This window comes from Aplidium turbinatum, chromosome 13 (assembly GCF_918807975.1).
Source record: "Aplidium turbinatum chromosome 13, kaAplTurb1.1, whole genome shotgun sequence".
In the NCBI taxonomy this organism is placed as follows: Eukaryota; Metazoa; Chordata; class Ascidiacea; order Aplousobranchia; family Polyclinidae; genus Aplidium; species Aplidium turbinatum.
Window position 1 is genome coordinate 17,972,495 of NC_137484.1, and position 22,812 is coordinate 17,995,306.

The 22,812-nt window shown below is 36.1% G+C and overlaps 1 protein-coding gene across 2 annotated transcripts in view; it reads right to left on the reverse strand.

The window, feature by feature from the left end:
* The window catches only part of LOC145782135 (uncharacterized), a 63,268-nt gene that overhangs the window by 12,740 nt on the left and 27,716 nt on the right, over positions 1-22,812 (reverse strand). For both annotated transcript variants that reach the window (XM_082593891.1, XM_082593890.1), the window contains exons 3-4: positions 3,805-4,177; positions 1,423-1,536 (exon numbers count right to left, since the gene is read on the reverse strand). In XM_082593891.1, the coding sequence (XP_082450017.1) occupies positions 1,423-1,536; positions 3,805-4,177 (487 nt within the window). The remainder of the gene's footprint in view (positions 1-1,422; positions 1,537-3,804; positions 4,178-22,812) is intronic.

The window sequence follows — 22,812 nt, forward strand, 5'->3', positions numbered from 1 at the left end:
CCATGACTCCTAAAATACACCGAAAAACCCACACTTAATAACCACGAAAGCTTTTCGCATTTTTGAGAAACTGAATTTCCACTGTAAAGAGTAAAACACTTTAGACATCACTTGATAAACTCAACACAACTGGAAACAAATCGTTTCAAATCTTCGTCAAAAGGCTATCACACTTACTTGTCGTAAATCACCTTTTAAAAATGCGGTTATTTTGAGGACAGCATGTTAAGCACAGCGTTTGGTTCAGTTGAATTGACTAACTGTTCGTGTCAAATATTTCAATTGCCTCACATAAAAAGCTGATAAAATTAAACCGGCAGAATTTTCACTCAATTGTACTAGTTTTAAGAGTTCGTAAACCTTTAAATGTCCATCTACGCATTCCTAGTATGCTGTTAAAGTAAGTAACCACAGCAAAAGAAAATGTCAAAAGTGAACAAGAAATGCAGAGAAGAACCGAATGACCTTGTGTGAATGCAATGCATCTCCATCACTCATGTCAGGTTTCCATTAATCCATGAGGTTTTATGTGACTTTGCTAAGTGCAAAACTAACATGCTGAATTTGGGATGGGCTTTGGGCAGTAACCAACAACTATTGAACAAAAAAATGGCAAAATATCTTTTGCCTTTTGATTAGAAACGCACAAAAGGACCAGTCAACACAGAAAATCGAGATATGACTGATCACGAATGGCATATTTACCCATGTCAAAGCCATACAAAGGCAGAGTGATTGCCAGCCCAGACAAACAAATGATACGACTTCCAATGTTGCACCATGACAATTACAGTGTGCAGAACAGCAACACTGGTTTGAAGGTACTTTGCCATGACTGGTCAAAACGGCTTGGTTGAACAATAAAAGGATTTAAAAAGGAGTAGCAAGAAAATTATCTCAAAGTAGACCCTCCCTTGAGCAAACACGCATAATTTTAAATCGGCTTGCAATATGACGAGTTAAAAGCAGTATCACGCTCAGCAACGACTGCAATGAAGCATTTACAATTTGTATTTGTGCTAAGCATCACGCCAAATGTGACATGGAAAGGTTCCAATGACATGATCACAAAATAAAAGCTTTTTTTTTGGCTTCGAAATTACGCTGAAAGTGTCAATGAATAGACAGAACAACGTGAAAAACGTTTTGAAGTGCACTTTATGTTTATCTAAATTAAGAGACTTAACAAATCTAGATAACAAGTGCTTGCTAAATTATGCATTTTTTTTTGACTTGCGATCACTATCTCTCCACGAGTCTACGTGCACTATACAAAAAAACTCCGCTTCTACTAATTCGCGTACCTAAGCCATGTTGCAAAAAAAAAAATCGCTAAGTTAATATTGCAAAAGTTTGTTTGCTTATGAAAACACATAAATATCTACCCACGAAGTAATCTACTTTCGATGGTAGCTTACGTACCTTGTCATCATGAGGTGGCAACTGATGGAAAAGTTGTCGTACTCGATATTTATCTCCGATGCTGTCCACGGCCGGAACTTTGTCTTTCGGCAAAGACTTGAAATAATAACGAACCTGGAAGAACAAATCAGAAGAAAAATTGAACAGCTGGCCTTGGTTGACTTTTACAAACAAAAATTAGCTATTTATTATTTCAAGAATGAATTGCTTCTTGCAGAAATCAAAATGAGTAAAAGCTTATAAAGCAGTATCTCATAACCGAAGTACTATTATGCAATTTAAGCTATATTTGTCCTCCAAAAAGCAAGCAACTGCTCTCTCATGGTGTTTCTTTCAAACGCATTGTACAAAGAGACGCAAAAATACTGAAATGCAGCACAAAAACGCGAAGAAAAATCATCAATTAGAGCGTGAAGTGATATTGAGTTCCATTCAACCTCCTTGTCCATGATTAAGAGATAAGTATCTTTTCGTTTATGAAAATGTTACAAAAAGAGCTAGTTTTGATAAAACTGATAAAGCAGAATGAAGTCATTCCAGTCATTACCATTTACTGAGATACAGTGCCGAGTCTTGCCCAGACATCTAATCGGATCGGAGATCAACAGGGCAAGGTTAAAAAATGGATTGCAAGAAACGAAAACATTAAAAATGTCATTATTAACAGCATTGTCCGTGAGTTGATCTCTAATACCAAATGATTTTAGTCCGTAGTGACTTTGGAGTCATGTAAATATCGTTGTCTCTAGTTTATTTACGTCTTGCGAAGACAAACGCCTTTAAAACATGGCATAAGCCGGTATATCCCTTTGATTTTAAAACAAACGATTTTTTTTCCCAGCACAGGAAAATCAGAACATTGAAGTCAAATTGTAAGCAACCAAACGATTTTTCCCACCACAGATATATTGACTATGTTTAGATTAGCTGAAAGCAAAATTTTCCACGCCTTTGCTGCGTCTAAAGTCTTGCGCAATTACGAAATTATTCAAATACGATAAAAATATCGAAAGATAACAAAATTATTAGTTGAGATCTCTCGGCTACAGTGCGCGGACGAATTAGCAATTTAGGAGCAAAGCAAAAACTTGTATTCAAATGCTCATTGCAACAATTGCTATTCTGTGATTTCCCATAATCATCATCGTTTATTTTAAAATGCATATAGATCTTAATTTAAAAGTATGAACGTTATTGAACACCTCCTTTCAAATACAAATAAAAAAGTCTTCAAATGTCTCGTCTTCAACAAAAAATTATTATACAGTACAGCTCATTCATTGAATACAATCATTACAAAATACAAAATACAATCATTGAATTGAACTCTTTTTGATTAGTATTTTACGGTGATCAATCAAGATTTGCAGTGACATTTTTTTAACCGGTCAAAGGTCTGTTAAACATTTGTTAGATTTCTGGTAGTCTATTGCCCGGTGAGGAATTTCATTCAATTGACAGATTGCTGATAAGTGATAACCTATCTATCTGTTTTCTTGGACACAGATTCTGTCACAAGTTACGCTGTCAGGCACTATGCCACTCCAGCCAGCAAATCAGTCCTTTTTTTACATTGATTGGCGTTATATCAACGTAAAAAAGACTGATTTTGCGGCTGAAAAGGGACTATTCCAGTCACGTGTTGAAAACATACACATTTTAAGAACAGCTCTCATTTCTACCGAAGAAAATTAACGGCAATTTTTAATTAAAAATAATCTATCAATTAAACAAGGAAAGATAATCTTATAGAAGTGATTTAATTTTCTAGAAACCTATTTTGGTCCATGTCAATACAACATGCTTGAAGCAAGACGTATTTACAGAAGCTTGCAGACTTGTGGTATATCTGCCTCATACAGCAAAATCCGTCTGCAGACGTTGAATCCATGTAAAAATGAATAACTTTTCTGTCTGGGGCTGGGCAGTTGAAAAAATAAATTATACCAAGATTTGCTTTCAGCTTACTGCGTTCTAAGTTAATCCGCTTGCCAAACGAGTGCGGAGTCAACTGCACAGTTCGCAACGACGCAAGTTTTAAATCGTCGCTAAACGCTGTAACTATGTAAAACGGGCACCTTTTGTCAGTTGGGCAAATATCTAGATCCAGCAGCAAACACAGCTAACAGAATGACAAATGTTCATTTTGCAATTAAGCTGTTGAGTTGTTTGTAAACTTTCTCTACATAACCGCAACCTGTTATCTTTTGATAGTGATTTTTTAGTACATGCAGAAAATAAGCATGCTGTGTTTGTCAAAATAAATGTTGGAGTTAAACGTTTCCTAAAACTTAATTATCTAATGCAAACAAATTTATTCACACTCATTTTCTTAGCTTAATTATCTATCTACGACTGTTAAATCCACATTACATCACATACTTGATCAATAGTGAGATTTGGTGGGACCCAGGCATATTCTTGCAATACAGCACATCCGCCATCTGTGCTCGTAGCTTCCTCATCGGACCTTGAGCTTCTGCTGTGTCGTGATTGTTGTCGGCGAGGCTGCCGTCGTTTCATCCTGTTATCGTTCCCAGTGTTTTTGTGGCTCGAGTGCGGAAAATCGACCTCGTGAGCATTCTGATGAGCGCCTTCTGTTATCGACGCCACATTTCGCGATTGGCTGACGTTGACTGGCATTTTGACATCAACGCTGTGATGAAAATCTAAGTTTCTTTGTTCAAAGTGATCGTATTCCGATGTGTGCGCGATATGGCTCGAGACAGAACACTTGCAATGGATGCAGGATTTTCTGCGCAACAATCAGGAAAACAGTTTTTAATTATCTTGAACTTGAATTCACAGACCAATTAAGGTTTAAAAAAGTAAACTCAAAAATATTGTGTTGTATTTGTCACAAGTCTGTGTGCATTTTTCAAGTTGATATCTGAAAAGTAAAAACACAATGCAGCAGCTGTTAAGAACGGTACGCAACTACGCATGCTGAATGAACATATGAAATTTATCTGTACTTTCACACGCCTCTCAAGCTAAGATTTACATAAAGCGTACCAGTCCTTACTTACAACCAGCGTTATCTACAAGCCACTGAAGCATATGTTATGTTGAAAGAGATTTTTTTATGTGTCTCTATTAAAAATTTTAATTTCAAACTGCTGCTTTAAGAAATATCCACATGCTGTTTGTTGTGTAACCTGTCGATCAGTTGTTAATGGACTGGAAAACTAAACTACCTTTCGAGCTAACTGCGGTGGCTCAGTTTTCTACTATGCTAACGCTTTGCCTCTGCTTTCTTGTACAAATAACTCGAGCTACGTTTGACCAGTGAAAAGCAGTCTGTTTGTCTCTCAAAGTGAGAGAAAATCTCGTTCGTTCTTTTAAAAACGGTTTTCGCTTTTTTCTCGAACTTTAATCGTCTTTCATTCCACCAATTGGTACGTTTTGTGTAGTTTCGTAGCGACTGCAATGGGGGAAACCGTTAGAGATGATACCTCAACACATTTTACAGCGCAATAAATCAGATATTTGACAAGACGACTCTTGGTGAACAGCAGAACGCCCAAAATTGTTCTCACGCGCGTTTGCCAAAAACATCGAAAATCTTTGATTGGAATTGACATGTAGATAATGAAAAATCACAAGATGATATTGAAAATCTATGTTGAAAACACCATGCCTTGCAATCCATTTACCACTTCTGGTTTGTGTGAGGTTTAAATTAATCTGACAAAACAAACATAGTGATTTATAAGCCACAAGCTCTTGAATTTCAATGCCATCTCATTAAGATAACATTTCATGACAGGACTTCGAATTTCAGAAGCTTGAAACTCAGCCACACATACAGTTGCTGTCTTCGTGTGAGGTAAATAAAAACGATAAGATAAAGTTGCTTGAATTTCGAGTTGTAGGCCTACAATTTGTTTGATAAGAATGATTTTCCTTGTACGATTGTTTCTGCCTTGTTTACAACTGATAGCCTTTATGAAAGAGGCAAGCATCCTTTGTTGCAATTTCTAACGCATCAACAAAAACTACATCAATGAACTTTCAAGAAAAGAAGCTTGTTCTGTTTTCTGAAACTCTTTCATCGGCTTGCGAAAGCAAACCAATTTCAATTACTCCCCTTCAAGATTTTGATTTACAGCGATTTTACTTCACACATTTCTGGCTGCGGAGGCAAGCTCAGGCGACAAATACCAAGACTACTTATTCCAAAGATGCTTGCAACTGAAACTTTCAAAGTTCACGCCACAAGCTTTGCGTGTGGTAAGTTTGGATTACCTGAAAGAAAAAAAAGTATAAACCAATCTCTAGGGACGCTTTCAAAATTGTCTTTCGGGCTGATGGATTGTGCATAAACAAACTTTAGCAAGATGTGTCTATTTACCTTTGCTTCACAGCGACAAAATTAATAGGAAAATACTCATATTGTTAAACAGAAGTAGATGAATACCACTTTCACAAAGCGTAGCCATTGACCAGGTTATACAAAGTTACAAAGTTCATCGTCTAACACTCAAGTTGCCCTGGTAACTAAAACGAAGCAACAAACAGAATGTTGGCGCGTTTGAATTTAGAATTTATCATTATTATTATTAACCAATACTTTGACGCAAACAGTTGCCATGAGATTACCAATTTTCATTTAAAATGTTGCGTTCTGAGCCTACTCTGAACCCCTCAGTTATGCATCTGACTACAATTAAAACATACGAAATATGTAATAGACAGGAAATTCTACCTAAAGCGATTCGGCTAACTTTTCTTAACTGAAAACCAACTCAATGGCACCCACTACTAATCCATTTATAAGAAGGCCATTGCTGATAAATTTGTGTTACCTCTAAGAACATGGAATCAAGTATTACAGCACGCTTTTGGCATGCCTAATCCATAAACTGAACATCTTTGGGAGAAGTATGCAATGTTTAGGCTACAAATGGAACATCGTATATCGGCAGGGATTAACAGTGGTCAAGCTTCCTATTTTTTGACAAATTAATGATACACAAAGCCATTCTTTGTCAATCTGATTCTCACACTGTGCTAAAAGACAGAAAGAACGTTGTTTCTACACAGTTTCGTCAACGTCTTTGTGTTCATTCGTTTTTGGTAAATCCATTTACGAGAGAATGCAAGAAATCGAGAGTAAAAGTTCATTTGTCCAGTTGGTGAGTCGCATGTAAACGCCACCGAACCAAATAAAGAGAAAACGCCATAAATGAAAGTGATTAGCACCACATTTTTTGCAGCGTTAAGTAGTGAAGCCTGGCGAAATTAAAAATCTGCCCTTGGCTTGAAAAATGCGACAGTAGACAACTTTAACTCAATATTGTAAAGAAGGCAACAAAGAGACTGGACTTGAACACAGATGGAGAAATAGTCTCGACACAGACTAGTTTTTATATACATTCACATTCATATTGTTGTTTTATTCATCTGTAATGCTACGAACTCGGGCAACACAGAAACGGCAGTTTCTTTTGCCCACAGCCACTGTCCATAACAATCCATGATTTTGACATAGCTTATAGCACTTGAAGAGTCTCAACCAGCTGTTGTGATACTGTTGTTGATATAGCATCAAAAGAACGCAAAAAGAAATTAATACGAACAATAAGGATCGTAAACCAAGTGGAAAGTGGCTTTGGTACGTTTGTAATTGAAATCCCCTGCCAAAAGGTGAGGACAATAGGGCGTTCCAGAAAAATGAAAAACAAAAAATTATGGACCAAACCTAGGCTACATTTTGAAAAGTTTTGTTAAAAATTGTATTTTTTAAACTTACAGTCAACAAGAGATAGAAATAAAGGTACTTAACATTTCTATCAGCAGCTTGTCACGTTTTCTTCAAGCCTGCTATGTTACGACACAAATTATTGTTCTATGATGATCAAAAATTAAACAAACATCACCGGATATAGTAAAGAAAGCGTTCTTCCTGGTTATCAGTATGTTGAGTACTCACTAGCGCAGCGGGCAACTGCGATTCGCCAACCATAACGGTGTAGCTTCCATGCTACCCTTCAATACGGTGAAGGAATTAAAACTCAGGTGAGTATCTGTAGAATGACAGCAAGAGAGAGATGCGAGAGAACGCTCTCCATAGGCTATCTTCCTAACGCGTTTCACATATGCGAGGTACGTTAGGCCGGTTATTTAATGTCTTCACGATCGGGCTCATTGTATTTTTCTTCAGTGGTTACTCACGTTTTATCGCTACTGATGCAAATAACAGTTTAAACGGGTGGTGCGGTACTGACGAGCCCAGCCTCATGGGCGAAACACGGTGTCTATCGCTGTCAATTCTGGCTACAATCGGCTGCCGAGAAACACCGGATATACTTGTGTTGCGCAATACAAAAACTTTGAGGCAATATAAAACACCAGTTTGATTAAATTTAGTTGTCGGAATGAATGAAAAAACTGTACTGTAACGAAAATAACGAAACCACTATGATCGTAAACTTATATACAACGCAGACCAAAATCAGTAAACGGAAACTAGTATAGCACAACCACTACTGTAAATATCCCATTTTTAGGAAAAACGAAAAGCGTACGCTGACATGACCATTGATCACCTTGCTCGCATTGTTTGTTTCAGACTTCACCACTACAGCATTTGATTTCACTTCCCAGCACTGATTTTGTCAGCTAGGGTATCACTCACAGACCACCCGGCATTGAGATAGACAGCTCATTTTGTAGACAAACACTACGAGCCAGCCAGCTCTGCAGGACGTCTGTAAACACGTGACAAAACAAAAATCAGTGACACTCTGCCATTCTGATTCAATGTTCACTTACGGTGATATCGAATGTCGACAAACTGGTTAATTCGAAGTCGCTGGATATTAAATCAACGGGAAACTTTTTCACTTTGTATCAGCATGTAGACTGGATAGTAAGATAGTTGAATATCAGATCTAAATGTTTTTCTTTTGTTACTGTTTACTGCTAAGTTTCGAATCTGGGAACACAACAGTCTGAGACTAGACCTGGCCGAATAGTGCTAAAATTAGACGCAGTAACCCTTCTTTTCACGTCAACTTCAACTGATATATTGAGTATGAATCAGGCTTTCAATTGCATCATATTAAACGTTTAAAACTGGGTTTTCTAACAATGATTGGCTTTAAATTGAGAGTAAAACTCTAAATAGGCTACATGGTTCTGTGAGCGTTTTTTCCCCAATATGATGTACACTTTTGCAATAAATGACACAGATTCTATCTGCTGCAAGACGGTCTTATTTCCAACGCTACCAAGAACTTGTGTGTAAAACAACAATTGTTGGTAAACAAGAAAAATATTCTTAGCTTGTTTGTAGTTGATGCCTTGCGTCAAACATGAAATTGGTGTCACGAAAAGGGTGTTTCTGGTCATAGCAGTTACAAGAAACCGTATGAAGCAAAACAATGCTCAAACAAAGCGGTGAAAACAAGTAAAATTGCCCAAAGAGGTGTGGGGCAATGTGTTGTTCCGAGAAGCTAAAGACATGTTTCTTAAATCAGCTTGTTTTATCTGCGATATGACGAAAGCAAACAAATAAATTAAGCTTGATGGTAGAAGATACCAAGAGTAGTTCGAATAAGAAAGCAAATCTGATTCACTGGTAGAAATAGGATGCTTCGATAAGGGTCTGTGAGAAGAACAGAAAAAGACAACTCGGCAAAACAACAAAATGTAGTATAAAGTGATTGCATCTTTTATAACAAAAAAATAATCGCAACTGACAAACAATTTCTAACATCAGTTTTCTTGTTTCATACTCACTCGCAGTAGCATTGACAGGGGAATTAGGGGGTAAACTACTGTGTCAAGTCACAGCAGCAGTAGATCCATAAAATGTAAACAATACAAAACAATAGACCAAAACTATAGCTTCCTCTTGACAGCATCATCATCGCCTAATCCTGATCAGGGTGAAAAAGGTACTTGACACGATACAAGTCCATCGAACCGCGATGTTCTCACACCAGCCTGCGCACTTTATTGAGATTAATGAGGCCACTTTAATCAAGAAGCAATTGCGAATAGTTAGGCTACATTTTTACGAACCATACCAGACGTTTATTTAAATTAAATTATTCAGATATTCTTTGCAAAGCACTCCACTCAACATACTCGTGTCAACTTGAATGACTATTCAATCAGAAAACTTTTTAACGGCTGCACAGCACACAATTCTAGCAATTGGCATGAAATATTTTACGTTGATGATGCGTTGATTTTTTTTTTCTATCTCTAACATATGCCTGTGGCTATATTTGTGTGCTTGGTAAAGGTTTCCACTATAACATTCAGCAGTGAATTAAACACCCAGTTAACATAATCAAAATTTGCAAATTTGGTCGGTTGCCTTTGTTAAAGGATTCTCAACTGGGGTAAATTTACCCCTGGGTGTCCTAAATTTCATTTGTAAAAAGAGCAAATACACTTTAAAGATGGTATCCATGATGTATGCCTAAACTTCAAACCAATAATGGTAGAGGAAAATAAATTTGTTTTAAGCTTGGCAAGAGGTAAAATTAGTGTAGAAAGATTGAAAACCTACGTTTTAACAGCAAAGAAACTTGTAACTTAACATTCATCATGAAGACTTTTTATACAACGTCTGTTATTACTGCAGCTATCACCAATTTGTATGCAGCTTTAAAAAAAACGCTGCTAAACTTAAGTGGCTTAACATTTCACGCTTTCAAGAAAATTTCTTAACTTCTTTTTCAAGCCCAATCTCCCAGTTGGAGAAAAGTACAGGAAGTGATTGGAAAAGGAAAAGTGTGATTATCTGGTCCCATAAATTACTTCCACCATCTGGCAATTCTTCTGGGAAATGGCACATCCAATCGGAAGTAGCATAGATTGTCAACCTGGAGTGCTTGGATTGGATGTGTGATACCTGGCTGGCTCACTGAGGCCACGAGGTGACAAGCTACAAAGTGGCTGTGGCATTATTATCTTACTTCCTTATCTGTATGATAATATTTAACCACACAGAGGAAATGCATGAATTATTGATTTTGTTTTACTTATCATAAGAAAATAGCCGGTGGCAAAACAAAGCATTTGGGTACAGATAAACCAAAGCTTGAAAGTCGCCAAGTAGTTTTGTTAAGCGCTAGGTCTGGTCCAAGTATCCACTTCACTTTAATCAATTAGTTAATATTAATCAGTTAATTCGCAAAAATAGTAATGCAATCGTAGTAATATGTTTTCAAATTTAAAAAAGAAACGTATTTTAATTGTAAATCTAAAGCTATTGCACTGAAACTTACAAAGGGAAAAAATGTAAAAATCCTCCATTCTAATCTTGTCGTTTTTCTAATAGTCTAAAGTTTAGACTATTAGTAGACTATTAGTAGACTCTAAACGTACATTAAATGAAGAAATTATAGGGATGAGTGTTATGGTACTTATAGCCCGATTTGTAGTTTTGTACAACCTAAAAAACTGTAGCCACTTGATGCTATTTCTCAAAAATGTTAATCAGAAAACATACGATGTATTACATTACACGCACAACCACATGTGTGTGCAGAAACCATTAACAAAACAATAATTACATTGCAGGCTAAATAATGCAAGTCCTCTTGAAGTTGGTTCAAGTGTTTGAGCTTCAAACAACTCTGTTGAGTGGTGTGATAACAAATGAAATGCTAACTGCTTTGCTGCAGCGTAAAAGTCAAATCTCATTAAAAGCTCAGTTGCATTCTCAAAGCTAAACTTAAATGTTCTTTGAAGACGTCTCGCAGCCTTGCTTTTCTTGCTTCTTTTAAACATTAAATTTACGCGCACATTTCAGTCTTTACAACAAAGTAAAGCAATGGAATTGAGCAAGTCATGCCCAACAACAGTAGCCCAAGCAAACCAATTGAATTATTTGATCTTGTAACAACTCGGATCGTTAACTTATCATAACAGGCCGAATCGAGAACTAAAGATTAAAATCAACCTTGGCGTCGTTAAAAAAAGAAGCTGGGAATAGAAGCTGTATAAATTTACACAAATCAATTTTAGCTAAATATATAACTCGTAAGGGAAAACCAGTTCAAAAAAGTTTGTGTGGTAATGTCATACAAGTCGAAAAACTTAACTAAAAAGCTGTAAAGCTATTCATGGTTGTTTATATGTTTAGGCATGGCTGCAGTGCTCGTCTGATAGATGAAAAGTACTGTATAGTAATATGCCAAGGTAATAAAACAACGTGGAAAAATTATCGAGCTCGGTACATAGGCTAAAAAGCTTTTTGCAATAGTTTCACAAGGTTAAAGTATTGCTTGCTTTTTTTCTATCCAAAACTGGAATCACCTAATCTGTAAAAGCTTTGTTTGAAACTAATGCCTTTTGCGTGTAACTTTTCAATTTAATCAAGATGCAGTAACCAGAGTTGAGTTAATTATTTCATTCTTTATTCCAATTTTATTGCTCCCGCTCCCTTTTAATTGGGATTGACACAACACATTGTAGCTATTTGACCTGTCTTTCAACAAGAAGCTGAAACCGAATAGACTTCACTCAGCTAGCAGCCAGTCAAATGCCCATTGCTGTTCACTCTCAACCATTCTAAATACATAACTATTGTTTTGTTGCTATTGTTGAAACATTTTCCTTTCTTAATCTGCTTCTTTCAAGTGCGTATGTTGTGTTCTTAGGTGGAGTTTGATCTAAATCTGCTTTGATCCGCAAAAACATCTCGCAAAATTTGCAAATATCATCGCTCTTCAATGCCAATGCTACGGCTGTTATTTAAAGTATTATCCTCAACATTCTCATCTTAACTATTTTCTGTGTAGTTTTGGTCAGTTACAACAAAACAGCAGACGTAAGATCATCGACAAAATAGTAAAATTGAACGATGCTATGACCAGGCTGTTTGAAGAATATGATTTTACCTAAAATATCAAAGCATTCTATGTATAACGAAAAACAAAAATGTATTGAGAAAATGTGTGAATGGCGGTTAGTTTATGGCCAAAGAGATAGGTATTTCATGGCCTAAAGGAAGAAATTTGTTATTGTAACGTTTTCTAAGTGGAAAACGGGATTATAGAAGTTTTAGTTTTTCGACGAAATTTTTTAAACACTGACAAACACATGAAAACAGAAATAAAGTCAAATTTACAGTCAATTAACAGTTTACCCAAAACATGCAATCACTTTAAGCAGAAGTCTACTTCAAAAAAAGGAATAGGTCCTAAACAAGTGGCAACGTTCCTCTTCTTTCGTATGAGAGGTTGGTTTTTGGACTACGTTTCATTGGGTCAAATGTCCGGGCATTCTTCGAGTGGTAACATTGATATTAAAACACGTTTTACACGTTTTCCTGATGAGTTAAAAAATGTGCTAGAATTGTTAAATTTTGCCATTCAAACTTATCTTCTTTGTATTGCATTCTTGAGAGTAGTTTAAAAAACTGGGTGCGCTGAAGCTGTTGTTACAACGTTAGACTGAATACAACAACAACAACTTACTCAACATCACTAGAAGCAAGCATGGGTGCAGAAGGCAACTTGGCATATACAAATACTTTCCAGAAATGTTTAATTTTTCATAGTATTTTTGTCAGCGACACCATGCAGGCATACTAAATGAATGGAAACAAAAGACAAATTTTTAGTGTAGGCTACTATAACAGCCATATGACCCACAAGAGCTTTATATTAGAACAACTCAAAATAAGTGGATACATGAATTAAATTGTGCCATCGAAGTTCTTTTTGCTGATCGCACTGAACATTCAAAAAACACAATTCTGCAATGTCAGATTCAAATAGAAAGATATATATATATGTTTGTGGCCAAGTACATATATCAATATACGTTGTTCACAACAGCATTTATATCTACAGTTCAAAACCTTTACTATTCTTGGAATTTACAGACAAGAATATCCAGCTATTGCATTTCGATAGACTACCTAAAATATCAAAAGAATTGCTTTTCAGCACTAGTATCGCAAAGTTTTCTTGTCTATGTCCTTTTTACAGCAAGTTATTATAATAGGCCTATACTAGCAACTAATGACATAATGTTTCAAAAAAAGTTATTTATTACTTATTATCCAAATTTGAAATGACGTGCTGCAATAATGCTTCTGAACATAGGTGTACCCATGGTGCACCGCAAGGAGCTGTTTATAACGCGAAAAGCTGATATACTTAGGACAAGCTAGATGTGCACGCAATGTAAAGTAGTATAACTTTTATCTAAATGTTGTATTATACTTCAACTAAACATTTGAAAACGTTGAATTTCTGTCGAACAAAATTATGTAAGCTATGCACAAGAATGCATTTAATTTTCCCAAGAAACGTGAGCGAGAAATCTTACTCAAAAACGTCATTGCCAAATAAATATACCTCTTCTTAATTTTTCAGCTACATATTGCGCATTTGTAAGCATTTTCAAGTATCTAAACAACAGTGTTGGTTGTTTTCCATTAGTTGCAATCTCTTCCTTCTTGCATGCAGCAACGCACTTTGACGCAGACGAACAGCATTGCACCATCACAGAAAGAAATTTCAAGCTCGTATATCATCAGTTAGAAGCACAGGCGTTGGCCAGCTAGACAAGCAGGTGTTCGATCAAACATATGCCTTCATTTGGATTGAAATATTATGGGTCCCAAGATTGTGTCGGGAAATTGTGCCCTTTCGAGAAAAGTAGCCTATCACGAAAACCTCTGCACTTTTTTACGGCAGCTAACCCTTACAAAGGAATGCAGCCTGCAGGCTAGGTAAACATCCTTCCGGAAAAAATTCACCCTAGTAATTATCCTGCAAAAAAATCCACCTTCATCAATATCGTTCCGGATAAAATCACTCTGATAAATGTTTTCCAGCATAAAAAATTGAAACTATTTAACGGGGATTAATTTTCTGGAAGACCTGGGTACATTTTTTCCAGGTGCATATTTTCCAGCGTGGATTATTTCTGGATGCATTTTCATCAAGGTGGATTGTTTCCGTAAAACAAAGGCAAAATATTTCAGTAACCTGTTTTAATAATACACAAATAACGTAAACAGCAGTCTAGTTTAAAACGAAAGAACAAGTGAATTTCATTTTCCGCAATTCGACGTCTTGTTTCAGCCATGTTTCAGCTCATTTCAACTTGGCTCGTTGTAATTAATTTGTCAATTTAAACAACAACGTGTGTTAAATGCTGCACAATTCTAGACTTTATCAAAGGATGACATTGATGTATATTTTGCAAATTTTTTTTTCCAAAAAAACGGAATTAATCCGTGCCAAATTTAAAGAGACTTTTCTGACATTCAAATGCGTTTTGTTTGATAGAGCAAAGTTTAGCTTCTCTGTAGGTTCCATGTGTTTATTTGCTTGTGTTAGTCAAATCTTTTGTGACAGTAAACGGGGCTATTCATTAAGTAGACCATTGCTCCGTAGTGCAATTAAAAATCTTCAAAGCATAGTGGTTGTGGAATGAAGGAGATTTAAACTTTGAATCACTTTTCCTTTGCTTCATTTGTGTGTTTAGCTGTGTAGTCTTAATGGGAAGGTAAACAACTGTCCTTGAAATCTGCAATCAAGTATTCGGTCACGGACGGACGACTTGCTTTACAGAACAAGTTTCTCTTCTTGTTCTTGTGCTATAGTAATGGAATGCATTGCACAAAGTAATCCACATAATTTAAATACCTTGGCATCTTGATTTTAACATTTGATGCATTTGCAGCTTAATTTCAGCCCAGGTTTGAATGTTTAAAAAGTAGACTTACTACGTTTTCAGAACTGAAGTGAAAATCTCCAGTCTGTGTAATCGCAGCTTGTAAGTAAAATATGTAAGATGCGGATGATGCTGTCTTTTGTCGTCATTTGTGCTTGCAACGAAATTAAGCTACATACTGTATAAGCTTCTCAGGGCAAGTTTTAAGACTTATTTTTTATTGTCCAGCCTTAAAAGCTCAGACAACGGCTTGCTTGATTGCTGACCTAGTGAACAGCAAACAAAACCTATAGACCCAGAGTCGCCCAAGTTACTTGAAGCAGTAAATAACACGGGAACAAATGCAGAGATCTTGTCAACAATCACATTAGTTGTATTCAAGTCATCAAAATACTTTGATCGAGGAAAACAGTGACCTTTGTCCATTTATAGTTTGAGGACATTTTCGGGTGAGTCCTGTGTCCACAACAGTTTTAACGTTAAAGTTTATTTAAACGTTGTACAAGAAAAATAGTTTCAAAAAGGAACTGCATAAAAGCAGGCTCAATAAATAGTCATTTTTACAACGTTTCATGCGTTTTAGTGTTTTTTGTTCTCAAAACAACACCAGTGAGAGTGAATTCACACATCAAAACTGTTCATCTGGTTTGCATAAATTCCTTGCCACATGTGTTAACAACAGTGATCAATATTTGACGAAACGTATAACGCCAAAATGAATGATTCCTGATCACGCATGTTTATCCTTCGTCATAATTCAACAGTGCTTGTCAAATACAAGGCGTCCCTGCTCGTGATGAAGATGGATCGAAGACAGTTGTCGCAATAAGGAGACCAGTGTTGAAAATAATAAAAGCGTCAATGCGACTTTGGCAATGTGATCTACTTTTACTCCATTTGTGTGTTTTGAGCGTTTTAATGAAGTACTCAAAACCATAAACACTTCCCTGGAATAAGAAAGCTTTTTTTTATATCTCGTTTGGCGAAAGAAAGTGATTTAGTCTTATTTAAACGGTCATCGATAATTCTGGGGATCGATGGAGAAAATGGCTGAAGTATGAAATTGTAACTATGACTGTAAATAGCAAGTTAATTGAACAGGTGGCTCATTAAAAGATTATCAAAAATCACTTTGATGCCATGGGCATTCGTTAGCTTGAGAAGAAACCTGCAATTCGTCTTGGAAGACAAATGGCAATAATATGACTTTGAGCTGAAAAAGACATTTGTTTAGAGTCGCAACGGATTTCTGTGTCTGAGCACGTTGTGCTGATTTCTTTACCAGTGATTATCGAGAAAATTATAAATATTTATGAACGGCAGATAAAACTGCACATTTTCAACAGCCCAAAAATAATGATGCATGGAACTTTAAGCAACAAGCAAACGACCTTATCAGGCTTTGCCTAGGCAGCTTGTGCGCAGCGGTGTTAACCGTGGTATGGACGTTCAAGTCTCTTTTGTAGCATGTTCAAGATTGTTTATTGTGAAAGAGTTTTCCCTGTTTTCTTGCAAAGCACAACAAACATGAAAGAATGTGATTTGTATTTTGTACTGCAATCTTTAATGCTGGGACAAAAACATTGCACGATCTGTTTATGTTTGACTATGGTTAGCCTATTGTTTTTTTGTGAATTTGTTACAATTTACAAAAGTAACAAAACAAAAAGCAACTTGTTAGGTTAAACTACAGTGCTTCTCAACCTTTATTTGTGGCGACCCAAAAATTAAGGTCAAATTAATAGCGAAGATTTCGCGACCCTATTTCCAAAACTACGTTTCGCACAACGTTTTGTAAGCGTGAAAAAATGAGCCACACTCATATAACACAATTAAACATAACAACAAAATGTCGAATTTAATTAATATGAGCCTTGACTTTGTATTGTTTCAACAACTTGTCAAAATTTGGAGCTATCTTACTTAGTGCCAATCTCATGTCATCTCCAGGTTGAAGACAATTTCTCTCATTTGGTTTGATGAAACAGTGACTGACGAGTAGGCTACATTAGGATTAATTTCTTTCACACGAGCAGTAAAACCTTTGCGGGATCCGAGCATAGCTGGAGCTCCATCACTGCAAATACTGGAGCATTTTATCCACTCTAACCCTCTTCATTCATAAATGAGGCGACCAAAGCAAAGATATCTTCGTCTCGACCTCGTGTTGTTGTTTCTGAAGCTTTGCAGAACAAAAATTCTTCTTCTAAATTAGTCTAGTGGGTACTACTTCTGCGCAAAATGCGTGTGGTAAAATCGTTGGGTGAAACCTGCGGCGTAGTTTGAATAGTGGAAATTACGAAAACTAAATTAGTGGTAGGCAGTTTTAACTTTGCTCAAGACTCAAGAGACATTATCTTTTATCACCACATCTTACAGCGATCCAGCCAAATGAAACGGCGACCCAGTTTTGGGTCGCGACTCGCGACCCAGGGGTTGAGAAGCACTGGGTTAAAGTAATTTAACATATTAAATGCATGGTGCAATATGCTTTGTGTTTGCATATATGAATCTGCAATATAATAAAAAGACCCAAGTAAAAAAGAGTAGCCTACCTTATTTTGCCAAGAAAGGGTAAACTACGGAACATTCACTGCGCCAGACAAATGAAATTTTGGCCAAAATTGGCGGCTTCTCGTACAGGAAATACAAATCGTACTGGAATGTAGGCTGCTTTGGAAAATCCTATTTGCCTCACAAGACGAGTTTAGGTTTTGATGAAATAAAATTGTTTTTTATTATAAACAGATCAAAACAATCAGTGGATTAAGCTACCTACAGGTGTAGAGACGTGGTAAACAGGTGTATATGCAGAATGCAAATCTAAGTATGTTGCAATTACTTTCTGGGAAAACACTTGATCGATGATTTATTAATAAAAGTGTAAAATAATGGTAAGAAGAATGCTACATTGACCGCTTCTATAAGCAGATAGTAGATAGATAACATACTAGCATTACTAATGATTATAACCACATTATCTGATTATATCTCAAAAATGGGTTTGATGTTTCATTTTGGCAACGAAGACAAATGTATGCAATAAAAATATAAAAACCTATTTTTCCAATTGAATTCATTGTAAAAGTCTGAAGAATCATGGTAAGATAATTTTAGTTTTTCCAGACTAAATATTTCCACCTCATCCTACAATACTTTAGTCTTTGTTTGTAAACATTTTGCACAAGATGGTGTTTCTGTCATTTTTTATGTATTTTCCTATTTTTTAATCCTATTTTTTATATTTATATTCCAGATTTCATTCCAATGGTGATCTGGGCTTCCATCAACCACATGTGGTTGTATCTCTTGCTTTATCACAGTAGTTTCCATTTCTCAACTTCGTTACGGCAACGGACCCTTTTAATGAATCAGCTTTGCTGTTGAATCTTAAACTTGTACGAGTTAGCACATAGCTAATAATATATTTGCAAATCGACTCTGAAATAATTTATAAGCCTATGAATTTTAGAGCTTAAATTTTAGCACTATTTCCTAAAATCAATACGTTCACAGATCTCCTTAAAACTTTCCGTTGACCCCCAAAGGACCTACAGACTCTAAGTAGGGAACCACCACTTTGTCATAACGCAAGTGCCATAGTGCAACCACAGTTCACAATGACAAGTAGGATGTCCTTTGGCGAGAAACGGCTTCATCATTTAATTAAACAAAATAAAAACATTCAACACAATCATATGAAATTGATTCTCAAAGTAGAATGAAGAAACTATTTTGCTACACAATCATAGTAAAGTCGTGACTACTGTTGCTTTCTTTAAGAACGCAGTTGGACTTAAGCCACCGCTTTTGAACAACCGTTTCACAAACCACATTAAATGAATGTTTTGTTAAGGCTGGCCATCAAGTTGTAAAATGAAAGGTCAAAGGTCGTGTCCGCGTAATCGGAAAATGAACTCATTCCCTATTTGATAAAGTCGTTGAGTAAATCAATTTGAGCTCTACAAGCCAAATCTAAGTTGTATAATTTCGACCAAAATGATTCGTTTACACGACAAACTTTAAAATACGTTGCTCAAATAGTATAAACCTACTTCCTTAAAGGCTTTGATGTTGATTTTGCAAAAGTAACTTAGTTCAAAAGCGACTCTTCACAAAGACCATCGGCCGAGGACATGATAATAACGTAAGGCAATTTAGCAAAATTCATGTTATGTTTTTGTTCAATGCAACTGTGCAAAGTATTATCAACCAACAAGAAACTTTCAAGCATCATCGTCTTTTCAATTCACGTGATTCAACTGACAAATGGAATGAATACAGCCAAACCTCGTCATTCCTACCTTTTATTGTCGCAAAGCCATGCTACCCAATTTGCGAAAATCTATTGCTTCTAATGCATTTTAATTCATTTGTTACTTTTAATTCCGAATAGTCGGATTGATGAAACAAGTTTGGTCGATTAAGGAATTTTGTCTAAACTCTAATGCTTATTCTCAAACAAGAATCGAGCTTATAAACAAAAATATCAGGCAAAACAATATTTGTGTAGAAGCAGCGATGTATTTAGTCATTGTTTGGGTGTGTGAATGGCTCCTCAGCGGACGCGCTGATGAGCCAGGTACGAAACTCCATTTTTTATGGTATAAAAAAAGGTTGAATCTTCAAAGTGTAACACCCGGAGTACCGACCTTGAGTTCTCAGCGTAGTGCTAAAAAAAGAGCCCAGCCTCATGTGGGAAACTATAGCTTTGGCGAAACACGTGCATGATGTTATCAATTCGAAGTTCACCAGACTGCCGAAAAAAAAAACAGGAATGTCCCTCGCTTGATTTCACGGAATAATTTGTTGTTGTGTAACCGACCTGCAAAAGTCATGATTCTCTATTTCATCGTGCTCAATATGTGACCCAGTAAACACAAACAACAACATCAGGGACTTCAACTGTTAAAGTTGTTATTGAAGTGTTACTGACACCCTAATGCGATAATCCCTTGTAAACATCTATCACTTGACCCATGTTAATCCTGTTTTCCGCTGAAAAAGCTCGACGTCCGAATATGGTAAAGTTCAAAAGGTCAGCCACAAAACTGCAACTTCGCAAGAAAGGCAGTGAAATATACTGTTGATGTAAATCTATACTACACAACCTCGGAGTTCTATACTATACTTAAGGTAAAACAATGTTTTAAATGAAGCTGTTATGATTCATCTTTTCAGTTTGTTAGCTTTTGAAATCCCAGTAAAAAATGTAACCCTCTTCAATCTTCATTATTGTACAGTAGATTCCTCTTGTCTTAGTTATTATTTTCAACCAAATGTATATTGAATGTAATGAAACATAAACGACTTTCAAATTGTTACCAGTCCAGCTGGTTGTCGTCAGTATCCGTAATGTTTTCATTAAAATAAAAAATTGTAGATGTTATTTAGCCTACCATCGGACTTTAATCTTTGATAAGATTCGATATACGCAGCTAAACGTTCATGCAAAACATGAAAACAATCGACTGAACGTGACTTGCAGAACTCTAACAAGCATTTATGTATTCACCAGGCTAGTGACTACGACGAAGAAGCAGACGCTATGTTGCCTTAAGGCTTAAGCAAAGTGTTGTGAAAATATCAAGGTTCAAAAATTCATTCGGCCTAACATTCTGCCAGCCATAGCTTTCATTAGGCCGGCTGTAGCGCATTGACAATCGACGACCAATCATCCGATGATAAAATCTTAGCCACGCCATCCATCATGACAATTGACCAATCCACAGTCACGCCTACAGTCGGAAACTTTGCCAGGACTTAGCTAAAATGTCAAAGACCACCTAAAGTTGCATTTTCGGATTCTTACAAACTGACGGAAATAATTACTGAAGAGAAGTAAACAATAGGCCATGAGACAAAGTTTAGTGATGTGACTACTTACAATTTTCACTAAACAAAAAACATTTTTTCACGCAAAGCTCGTTTTACACAAGCAAGTGATTCCATAAAATGAAAAGGTTAAGTACTGGTTGCTCAAAGTCTTTCACTTCGACTGATTGTATTTGTGGAACTAGAATTAATTGAGCTGGTAATTTCTACACGCCATGTTTACCACGCGTCTTGATTTAACTGAGTAATCTTTTCACAAAACTTTGCAAAGATATGGTACCTTCACAATTAATTAGTCACATGGATTTAACTAAACGCTCAATTGAACAATAAAGGCAAAAAAAGATTTCGCTAAGTTAAAAAAGAAACCTTTTTCATCTTTTGATATCTAGTGAGATTTTATGGGTTGACCTCAAAGACTGCTTTCATGAGCTTGCACAGCACACATTCAGAATGGTAGTTTCCAGAAAATCTGCTTTAAACACTGTACAGAAACTTATGGAGCCTACAACACGCACATTGTGTTTGTTATTAGTACACAACATTGATACTTTGGGAACACACTTATTGGTTTTATTTTTGTCTCAGCAGATCTATGACCATTCGACGAATCCGCGGAGTCTCTTTATCACCGCCATCGGTTTATCAACCCTGTTACAGTAAACTTTTAAACAGATGAGCTGACAAGATACTACGGCTAGTACAATAATTATTTTGACTTGTTTGTCTTCAAGATATTATGACGATACTGTATAAAAAAATAAATAAATATCACCCCAAACAAATGCAAACATTTTTTCAAAGTATCAGCTAAACCAAACCACAAAACAATGCTCTTTTTTGCTGTATTGAATTAAAGGCTTTGCTGAGACAACTGGGCAATAGTCATCCCATTATAATTTTAAGTTAACATCTAACTTCCACAACTTTACATGAAATATGATGTTAGTGGAACAATATGACAATTAGAAGGGGAGAAACACAAAATGTTAATCAAAACTTCCCTCTTTACAGCTCCGGCTGAAAAGAGAAGTGGAAAGCTGCAAGCCAAGCCAGAATCAATCACGAGTTTATTGTGTTTCGTAAATTAAATCTGCTTGAAGTTTTAAAGTCACATGTTGAGGCTAACCTCAGTGCCACGATTGTGTGACTCCTTGAAACCGTGTCCTTCTGAATCACAGTTCTTAATCTGAGAAGCCAAGCAGAAGCAAGTGGCCATAGCTTTTCACAACCTTCACCCATGCAGGTACATTACAGTCCATTTTGAAATACAAGAACGTTGCTCTTCTGGGTAAAGTTTGAGATTATTCTACAGTTAAGCTTGACAATGCTAAAATAAAACCGCGAATTGCACTTTTACACGGGACGTCTTGGGTTGTAATCCACTAATTGAACCATCAGGTTTTCATTTTCTTTTGGATATGATTTTTTAATATCACACTATATTTACGTTTTGTGATGTTGTGCAAGGGTATAAATAGAAGATTACAAATTCTTGTAGCACGGGATCGTAATCTTCTCATTAATCATCATAATTCAAGCTGCAGCCACACACTAGATCCTTTATCGAACTCACTTTAATATTAATTCTGCATTTTTAGCATTTAAAGAAATATTTTACCATAAACACAAAACAGTTTAACTTAATTAAAGTTTATAATTTGGCGGATGGCAGGATTGTCTTGTCACAAAGGGTAGGTGTTGAAATCTTTCAAAAACAACAGTCTAAATGTAAAAATTAATTTCCTCACAAAGTTAAAGATTTAAATCCGTATACACGATGCCTTGATAATTCTTAACATTTTCAACATATGCCAAAAGTGTTTAGAATTCTTTTTGGAGATTATCTTCTTTAACGAGAGGCATCTGGTGCGAATGTAACTCAATAAAATTCTA